The following is a 10,832-nucleotide window of genomic DNA, read 5'->3' as shown; positions in this document are numbered from 1 at the left end:
GAATCCAGTCCTGTCACTGGGGATCTCCCCGAGGGCAAATATGGTGGGAATTAGATAGCGGTGCCACTCACGAGGCTTTTCGGTGCATAACTTGCGTAGGGACGCTTTTAGGGGGCCATGTAGCCTCTCAACACGGCCGTTCGCACTGAGGTAGAAAGGAGTAGTAAAAGATGGCTCGACACCCAGGAGCTTATCCAATTGTGCCATAAGTTGGGAAGTAAATTGCGTACCTTGGTCTCATAATATCTCAATAGGAATTCCAACCAGGGAGAAGATGGAGAGTAGAGCTTCTGCCACGGAGATGGAATCAACATATTTAAGGGAGACAGGTTCCGGAAATCCGGTGGCATAGTCGATGAGGGTGAGAATGTATCAGTGCCCTTCTGACGAGAGAGGCGATAGAGGTCCGACCAGTTCGATGGCTACCCTGGAAAATGGTTCGGTTATTATAGTGGGAGGCTGTAGAGGCACAGTTCTAACTCTGCCCTTTGATGACATTATTTGACAAACATCACAAGACCTGCAAAAATCCCGCATGTCCCATACATGGCCAGAAGAATTTATCGGCTATTTTCATGCTGGTCTTTCTGTGCGAAAAATGACCAGCCAAAGGATTTTCGTGTCCAACAGACAAAATAACAGGCCGGCAATCTTTAGGGACAACAAGGGAGAGTTTACCTACCTTCTCAGGGTGCTTGAACGAGACACATTTACGGTATAGTAGGCCATCGAACCGAAAATACTAAAATGATGACCCATCCTTGGATCTCTCCACTTCGCTGGAGTTGGCCTTGTTCCAAAGTCCTGCTAGAGTGGGGCAAGATTCATGCAGACTACCAAATTCTTCTGGAGTTTGAGTTAGAGGCTGAATTTCTGGCAGTATCAGTGTATGGACTCACTTCACACTACCACTTCTGGACCACGTTCACTTGGTTCTGGACAGAACAGGGTTCCTGTGCAGGGGGTGGATTGGCTATGCCTTCACACGGTGGCAGATGGGTGTGTTCGTCTTAGCTTGAGATTCTACCAGAGGTGGAGTTTGAAAGAACAGGAGGATCATCAGATAATGGATTGTTAGGATCCCGTGCCCCAGGAATGTTACCTATAAGTATGCTAGAGCACTTCATTGGAGCTCTTACTGCGTTGACCCATCCCTCGTAGTACGGGCAGCGGATGTAACAGCGAACAACAGGGAATTCGCTAACCCGCCCCTTGCACCTTGGGACACGATTAAACGTCGGCGTCGGGAACTGCCTCTTCAGACACTATGACTGTGTTGCAGCCAGCATCCCTGATGATGGTCGAGATCCAAGGGTCGTTAATAGTGCTTGTAACAGAAAAATCCATAGGGGTACAGTCATTCATGCAAAATCCTACCTTGTGTTTTGATTGATCTACTGCTTCATCCTTAAAAGCACGAGGGTTCCGTGGACAGCGAGCCTTAAGATGGCCTTCTTCCCCACAGGTGTAACACTTCAACCGAGATGTGTTCTTTGCGGTGGAAAGGAAGGAGGTGGTTGTGGCTTGTGAAGGTTTGGGACTAGTACCCATGAGCTTCTTGTGTGAGGCAGAAGACTTTCCTGAGGAACTAGTGGAGGTGTGCTTCGGGGAAGCATTGTGTGCAGATGCCCAAGCATCGGCCTTCTCCACTGCTGTCTTGAGGTCCGAGACCTGTTGTTCTTTGATGAAAAGGCAGGGGTCTGGGAGGAGGGAGGCCAGAAATTGATCTAGAACCATAAACTCACGAAGGTCTTTGAATGTTGGGGGAACCTTGCAGTCTTCCAGCCAGGGATCGAAAAGCTGTTGTAGGCGGGTCGTGAACTGCCGGTAATTCTCTCCGAATTTGATATTGTTGTTTCTGAAGTCCAGTCGGTAACTTTCAGGCGTTTTATCAAAGCCAGTCAGTAGTGCCTTCTTAAGGAGTGAAAAGTCACTAATGGTGTTAGTGTCAAAAGTGGAATATAATGCAGCAGCATCCCCAGTTAATGAGCTCCCCAACCTAATAGCGAGAGAATCTTCATCCACTTTCAAAAGTCGAGCTATTCTCTCAAACCTAGTCAGATAGGAGGCAATGTCCTCACCTTCATTGTAGACAGGGAGGTTAGGTAGTTTCACAAATTGGTCCGGCTGCTGTTGTTGAGAGTCTGTTGACTGTTTGGTCAACCCGAGTTTTGCCAGATCAAACTGCCGCTCCTTCTCCCTCTCTTCACGGTCTCGCTCCTTCTTCTCTTCACGCTCTCGCTCCTTCTCCTTCTCTTCACGCTCTCCCTCCTTCTCCTTCTCTTCACGCTCTCACTCTTTCTCTTTCTCTTCACGCTCTCGCTCCTTCTCTTTCTCTTCACGCTCTCGCTCCTTCTCTTTCTCTTCACGCTCTTTGGGTCTTTCATCTCTCTCAAATGCTTGCTGTGTCAGGACAAATTGATACACATCACTCCCTTCTAACCCAAGACTTTCAACCTGAACCCTGAGTTCTTGGATAGTAGAAAACTTATACATTGTGACAATACAAAGTACTACCCATTAAATACAAAAACCCACACAAAAGACACACACACAGAAAGAAATGATACCTTAAAAAAAAACAAGTGCAACAAACCAAAGAACACCTAAACAGTACCCGTCCTGACAACGGAGGGACTTGACTTGTCCCAACACACTTGGCTGGCTAAAGTGGTAACAGACACGGTCACTAGCTGGAAGATTACCTTCGCGGCTACTTGCTCAACCAGAACAAGGGTGGTTAAAGGATTAACCTGCACTTAACCACGAAAGAAGATTAGAAGGTTCTTAACCTGCACCTAATCTATACTCAAACCACACTTAACACTGTCATGAGCACTCCCGCATCTCACACTAGTGACTGTGGTAACAGCACAAAACAATTTTGAACAACTTGTGCGCTCACGGCACCTTACCTGTCCACCATCAAACTCACGGCACACTACACTGCTGGGAATCCTGGCGAGGTACGCCACTTGTGAGGAGACGACTCCACAGATCCAGGAACGCCCAAGCTAAATAATATAGGATGAGAACCATGAGCAGGTGACAGGTAAAACAACAGAAAAATGGTAAAGAGATTTAATGAACTTCTCTCACCAATAATATGGACAAAAACCCAGTATTTACAAAACACAAAAGCACACGCAATAACAACAGCCAGCCAGAGTGGAGAGAGTGGAAGCAGTGCTTGCTTCAAGTCGTGGGAGCTCTCTGCCGTCTTGTCCCTTTTTTTTTTTTTTTCTATCGACCATTGAGGCCGGAGCCCCTGGTCATTAAGGCAAAATATATACATGAATATACATTTACACATATACACATATATATATGAACATATATATACATACATACATACATACACACATCCATGCATATGAACATACACAATTTCATGCACACGTACATATATATATAATAATTTTTATTTTATTATTTTTTTGTAATTTTATTTTATTTTTTTTTTTTTTTAACCCTATATTACTTATAAACTAAAATGCCTAATGTAAAGACCCTAAAACTAATCACCTAACAGACAAATCGCTAACCTATACTAAATCCTACGGAGACAAATAGCTAGACCTACACTAATGGTAAAAATACCTCGACTAACAGAACACCATCGACTGCAGATATGTAATGCCTTTCTACATGACATACCTGCACTCATCACCTGGTGACTGTCAGTCGAGGCACAACCTAATATAGGAGACATCAATATATGAAAGGGAACCAGATGAGTCAGGAACATTTCCATATACGTCAGCTGTCGGCCTTAATTAGAATAACTTAAGCAAGATGGTATAATGTAATTACATAATTTGTACAAAAAGTGAAGAACCTCGCCCAGCAGACCACCATCGACTGCAAGTGCCCAATACCTTTCTATATTGCACACTTGCACTCATCAGCTGCTGACTGTTAGTCGAGGAACGGGGTTTAATGTAAGGGACATCTATATTAGAAATAGATCAGTGGGAGGAGGAACTATTTCAAATATGTCAACTGTCAACCCTAATTATTATTACAATATATACATATTTACCGTTGATAAAAACCATAACCACACAGTAAAAAAGTCACATCACTCTGATCAGTCCGGTCTCTCTCAAGAAAGCCATCAATTTATCAGTCATAACAATGTCCCCATCACCCAGGATGGTGGAAAGGGTGAAGGGGACGTCTGCTGCGCCGCAGCAATTTATAAGTGAAGCACGTTCACGAATAAATCGCCGACAGCGCAGGATGATATGACTGATAGATAACACCGCATCACAGATGTCACAGTGCGGTGGGAAGCGTCTTTCCATATAAGGTTTCATATGTGTTAAAACGGTGGCATTAAGCCGTAATCGTGCCAACACTTTTTCTTCCAGGCGACTGGGGCGGTTGGCGGTGTCCCAGTGGCCCAGGTACGGCTTACAGGTTGGAATATTTAGTCTGGTCCACTGACCTTGCCACAGAAGATTTATTGATTTCTTTCCGAGAGAGAGACTCGACCGTAGATCACGAGGAACGTCCCAAGTCTCCTCGAGCTCTACAGCCGACTTTGCAAGTAAGTCAGCCTGCTCATTACCGTAGATACGACAATGACCAGGCACCCAGATCAGCGTGAATGACTTGTTGCATGAATGCAACTTATTAACGATGAGGCCCTGGATCTCGTGAGAGTCCGTAGTACAAGATGCAATTGCCTGAAGGGCTGATTTTGAATCTGAAAATATGACAAATGAATCATGCCTAGAATTGAGAGCATAGTCTATGGCTTTGTCAATAGCAAAAAGTTCTGAGGTAAACACAGATGTATGAGTCGGCAACCGATACCTGAGGGCACATTCAGTCGACCATACACTTGCACCCACACATTCATTCGACTTGGAGCCGTCGGTGTACAAGTGGTGGGACCCCAAGTGACGAATGATGATGTTACGAAACAAGTGGTGGACCTCCGCCTCCGGCGCCTTGGCCTTTGGTGCTGGGAGCCATGTAACATCAACAGTAAAGGCAGGTGGCTCCCAAGGCGCTATATTTTTTAACACCAACTTGTCACAGTCACTGGGGTCCACACCAAGCTCCTGAGTCAGTAAGTGGAGGCGAACGGCAAGTGGCCGACGCACCCCCCGCAGAAGGTGGTGGTATTGACGCAGGGGGGTACAGGCCACATTGCCGATATTACTTTTCCTAAATGTCCTTACACTATAGGACAATGCCAGGTGGTCACGGCGAATACGGAGGGGAGGCACATTCGCCTCCACTTCCATACGAGCCACACGGGTACACCGGACGGCTCCAAGACACATTCGCAAACATTTATTCTGTAGCACATCCAATCCTTTCAGCGTGGCATCGGATGCCGAGCCATACACCTGTGCGCCATAGTCTAGCTTTGATCGAATAAGGGACTTATACACCATTAATAAAGATTTTCTGTCGGCACCCCAGGTAGTACCCGCTAGGTACTTGAGGACATTTAACGGTTTATCACAACAAGCAAGCAAAGTATTAACGTGAAGTTTAAAATTCATTCTTCGATCAAAATGTATTCCTAAAAATTTTACAGAATTTTGAAAAGGTACCGCCTGATTATCCAAAGTTAAGCACAAATTAGGTACGTTACGATTAGTGAAGACTATAGCGGCACACTTACGGACGGAAAACTTAAATCCCCACTGCAAGGCCCATTGGTGGACGGAGTCAAGGGCTGCTTGAATCCGCCCAGCCGAAAATTGTGCATTACAGGAAGAGTGCCATATTGCACAATCGTCAGCGAAGAGCGAGTATTTAAGATTCCTCGGGATGGGAGCTGATGACAGAATATCATTGATCATAATACTAAATAAAGTAGGACTAAGCACACTTCCCTGTGGCACCCCGTTTTCCTGGATATATATATACGATGTTACGTTACGGGGCAATTTGACAGAGAAAGTTCTGTCCTTTAAGAAATTTGAAATAAAAACAAGCAAATTTCCTCTTAAACCATAAGCATAGAGCTTCATTAGTATACCAAGTCGCTGTGTCATGTCATAGGCTTTATGGATGTCCAAGAACACCCCTATCATGAATTCTTTATTGGCAAATGCCTCTGCAATACAATGCTCCAAATTCATTAAATGATCTAGTGAACTTCTGTATTTACGGAAGCCACATTGTTGATCATTTAACAAATTCTTCGACTCTAAAACAAAAAGAAGCCTATTGTTAACCATACGTTCCATGACCTTACATAGACAAGAAGTCAACACAATAGGACGAAATGAAGTGGGATTCATAAGACGACCAGCCTCTTTGGGTATCGGTATGACGTGCGCAAAGTGCCATGAGTTTGGGAACGTTCGAGACGCCCAAATCTCATTGTACAACGCTAACATCTTAATCAGGTTGTCCTGATTAAGATGCTGGATCATACCGTACGTGATGATGTCTGGTCTAGGGCTGGTGTCTTTACAGGATTTAAGGGCAAGGAGCAGTTCATCTAGCGTAAACTCTTGGTTGTACGGGGAGTCTACGTCTTCTGTGGCAAAGTCTAAAATCTGTAGCTCAGCCGTGCGTTTATGATGTTGGAAACGCGGGTCATAATTGGCTGAGCTACTTACATGAGAAAAACTCCTGGCGAGGATGTTAGCAACATCCACGGGCTCGTCATAGGTGGTGTTATTCACCTGCAAGGTTGTGACAGGGAAGTATGGGCGTTTATTATTTAATAATCTTATAGTGGACCAGACTTTATGTAATGGTGTTGTACGAGTCACCGTGGACACAAAGGACCGCCAGGAGTCACGTTTAGCCCTTCTTATTATTCTCCTTGCCTCAGCCCGTGCCTGTTTGTATGCAATAAAATTTTCCTCAGTGGGCTGACTATCAAAAATCCTGTATCTCCTATTGCGTTTTCTTAATGCTTGTCGGCAATCCGGCGTCCACCAATGTGCTCTATGCTTCGCATGAACTGTAGAAGTCTTGGGAATAACAGCCTCAGCTGCGTGTAATATGGAAGTAGTTATATTTTCGACCTTAACATCTATGGTCTCCCCAGATATATCTAAATTGGCGATCCTTGAGAAGGATCCCCAATCTGCTTTCTTATAGTTGAATTTTGGAGGTGGAGGGTCCGAAATGATGTCGCGTGTATAAGAAAGACAGATGGGTAAATGATCACTTCCCAAGGAGTCGTTGTAAGGGTCCCATGAGAGATCTTGATGTATACCAGGGGAGGCCAAAGATAAGTCAATGGCCGAAAAGTTACCAGTACGATCATCTACACGAGTCGCTCTACCATCGTTCAGAAGACAGAGGTTGGACTGTAGTATTAGGTCGGCTACTTGCTCCCCACGACCATCGATCCTCAAGCTACCCCATTGATAGCGGTGGGCGTTAAAGTCGCCCAACACTAACTTATTCCCAGGTAGATGTTCAACTAGTGAATTTAAAGCATCACTATCAATGGGGCCATGTGGAGGACAATAGAGAGAGCAAATAGACAGATACGTGTTATTAAATTTTACTCTGCACGCGACAGCTTCCAGAGTAGAATTTAGAATCACTTCCGTTTGTGGGTGTGATTTGTGTGTGTATATGGCTACTCCGTGACCTTCATGTCTTCTATACGAGTGGTAGTGTTTGAACTGTGGAGGATCAGGGTGATCCTCCAGGCGCGTCTCCTGTAAACAAACAACGTCTGGCCTGTGTATAGAAAGCAAGATTGCTATATTGTGTAACTTATTCCCAATACCTCTACAATTCCACTGTAGTATAGTGAATGCGGCGGTTTAAGATTTACGAGGGGGGCCAGTGTGTTTAGTTTTTTTATGCCGCCCGCCACCAGGCGAGTGGCTACCGGGGGACCTTTCCCAGTGCTTACTCGTGGAGATCTCCATATTCTCATCAATAACAAGGCTCCCAGAATCCACCGAGGAAGAACTATTCTTTCTCTCCCTCGCTGGACCAGGAGCGGGAAGGGCATGAGAACGTGACTGTTTGGTGAGGGTGGTCAAGTTAATTTTATCTGACTTGTCAGGCTTCTGTTTTGGCCGCACTGACTGCGAAGGAACAGCGGCAGCCTGAGAGTATGAAGTGGCAATAGGGATGTCTGTCAGAGAGTTGGAACGTACAGGAGGCTTAGGCTGAGAGGTATGGCGTGGGGCATGAGGAGCGAATGTAAGGCCAGTCTGTGTCTCCACCGTGCACATCACAGGACGGGACACAACTGCCGATGCATAGGAGACATTAGGTTTGGGAGTTGCATGCAACTCCTTCACCTTCTTCCTAGCATCGTAAAAGGATATACCCTCAGTTGCCTTCACTGTGCAGACCTCTTTCTCCTCCTTCCACTTGGGACAAACCCGAGAGGAAGTGGGGTGAGCGCCCTGGCAGTGAAAGCAACTTTCATTCTCTGATGTACAGTGGTCAGCAGAATGGCCTACAGCCGAACACTTGCCACATACTAGGTTAGAAGACCGACAAGCCTTTTCATGGTGTCCATATATCTGACATTTTGCACAACGAAGGGGGTTCGGGATGTATGGTCTGACATCGAAAATTTCGTATCCAACTTTCACATTGGCTGGAAGAGATACTTTTCCAAAAGTCAAAACAACTGTTGCGGTCTTTGTCCTTATACCTTCCGAAAATCTTTTAATAAATCTGGCCTCTATTACATCTTGCTGAGCAAGTCCCTGTACGATTTCTTCCTCTTCCATAGGCACCAGATCCCTGCAGGTGATAACACCCTTGCAGGAATTCATGGAGTGGGGGATCGTCGTCTGGACATCGTAACTGTGGAACTTCCTCAGTTTCAGCAAGTCCTTTACCTGGGCAGAATTGATTGTCTTTACCAAGAGATCTCCACTTGCAAGTTTTTTAACTTGTTCCACCTCACCTGCACACCCATCAATCACCTTGATGATGAAGGGATTGAGGCTGGACAGGGGAGTAGAACCAACCACGTGAATCAAGACAAACTCAGCGTTATTTACACTTATATCTAAAGCTCTGGTCCGGGGCCGTTCAGTCAGGGGACAGTCCGTCCGTTGGTTAGTCGGGGGTCGGACAGGACTACCTCCCCCCCTGAAGGTGGGGGAGGCAGTAGGGGTGTCCGTCATAGTACCACTCTCCCCTAGAGGGGGAAGTGGGAAGAAGACGAGAAAACAAACAAGGGACAAACAACCTGGGGGAAAACACCTAAATCTGAGGTTGCCCTCTCAAACCACTCCAGGGAGGCCCGACCGTGTTGCTTCACGCCCCAGAGCGATCAGTGGGGGAGATCCTCCGTGGGCAATAAGCAAAGGTAAACTCAGAATAACGGTACAGACACCTACTGTACCTAACTAGAGGGAGGGGAGGAAAATGAGCACTAGCTGATCCTAACTTTATTTTAAAAATGCCCTAGTGGCGAAAAAACAAAACTAATGCCGGTGAGGCAACCCTGCAGCTAGAGAAGAGTTCAGCACACGTCCACCCTCTTCACAACGTCTTGTCCCGGATCAGGGAACAGGTACTCTCTGTTGAAACGTTGAGACAGGTTCGAAGATGTGGAATGGGCGATGAAACACCAAATGAAGAAGGTGTCGAACTGATCTCGAGGGCGGCAGGTGTCTCAAGTGAAGCAGTACATGAATACAGTGGAGTTTTCCCCCTTACAATCCTAAAAATCTCAAAAATGAGGGGGAAAAAATTAAATATGCAACTTCCACCAATGTACTCGAAATTCGCTGGGAAACACTCCTAGTTGAATCTAACATTCAGAAAGCATTTCTGATCGTGAAAAAATTCGACCTCGGAAAAAAAATAACTAGCAATCAAAATGAGGTGTCACGTAGGATGAAATCTATTCACAGGTATCGAATGCTTTCATTTGAGCTTAAGCGCTAAGAGTGTCGGTGGATTAGAGACGTGTAAACAGCTTGAAAATTTAGAGAGATAAAGGATATTATTGTCATCTGTATAATAGGAATTTAAAGTGACATTTTCAGCCTCGTGATCCAATTAAAAAATAGAATATTTTCCCACTATGACGGTTCGGGTGATATAATTAACCATATTTACCAAAGTAAAATAACTCCGGAAGGCAATACAACGTTTAAACTAAAACTGTTTAGGTAATGAGTATTAGATATATATTATTAGGAAAAATAAATACAGAACCGTACTGAGATATACAAGTTACAAACGTTACTTCGTTCCTCACATACGCAGTTTTATTTTTCATGATGGGTCTAAAAAAATCAGTTTGCAGAAATGTCGACCTGAACTATTGTGTCTGTCATGTTGAGATTAACTGGATTTTTATTTTCCGATAAGTTGATTGGCTTATTTTTTAATTCAAGGATAAAAAGCAGTGCCAAATGTGAACTTGTTAAGTCTCATAAAATCCGCATGAGGGGTAGGTCAAAACTGTTTTACTGGGGTGATGGCTCAATAAACTTACGTTTTGTTAAATCGTTTAATAAGCAACTTACACAAATGTACTCAAATTTGATTTTGTAAAACTGCCAATTATTTACAAAACTCAGAAGACATTTCTGATAAATGGTAAGTGATTATATGTTTCGGTATTGTGATAGTGTTTATACTTTCTCTTATTGATCTTTATGTGAGAGTCAAAAGCTCATTAATATTCCTTCTCACGAGTTATAACAGCTTTGAGACGTTTTACCTAAGGAAATTTGGCTTATGGTACAAGACGAACTGTCATAATGTGCCATTTTTTTTTTTTTTTTTCTGCATTCAATCACGAGGGCCGAAGTAATTTCAAACTCCTTCTACTGCAGGTAAAAAAGAACACTAAATTTCTCGCCTGTATCGATGAGCCCCACATCAGTTGAAACTTGTTGCTCTTA

General features: G+C 44.5%; 1 protein-coding gene across 1 annotated transcript; it reads right to left on the bottom strand.

Annotated features, from left to right (window-relative positions):
- Positions 1 to 1,230: 1,230 nt before the first annotated feature.
- On the bottom strand, positions 1,231 to 9,095 carry LOC145397831 (uncharacterized). The gene is made up of 3 exons (XM_080270865.1): positions 8,970 to 9,095; positions 2,916 to 3,014; positions 1,231 to 2,151 (listed from the first exon to the last, which is right to left on the bottom strand). Exons 1-3 carry the CDS (start codon positions 9,093 to 9,095, stop codon positions 1,231 to 1,233), a joined length of 1,146 nt encoding a protein of 381 aa, XP_080126991.1.
- Positions 9,096 to 10,832: the final 1,737 nt, after the last annotated feature.

This window comes from Coenobita brevimanus, chromosome 43 (genome assembly GCF_032717465.1).
Source record: "Coenobita brevimanus isolate Jiangsu-jjx chromosome 43, ASM3271746v2, whole genome shotgun sequence".
NCBI lineage: Eukaryota > Metazoa > Arthropoda > Malacostraca > Decapoda > Coenobitidae > Coenobita > Coenobita brevimanus.
The sequence above is the reverse complement of the archived record's forward strand: the minus strand, read 5'-3'. Positions and strand labels throughout refer to the sequence as shown.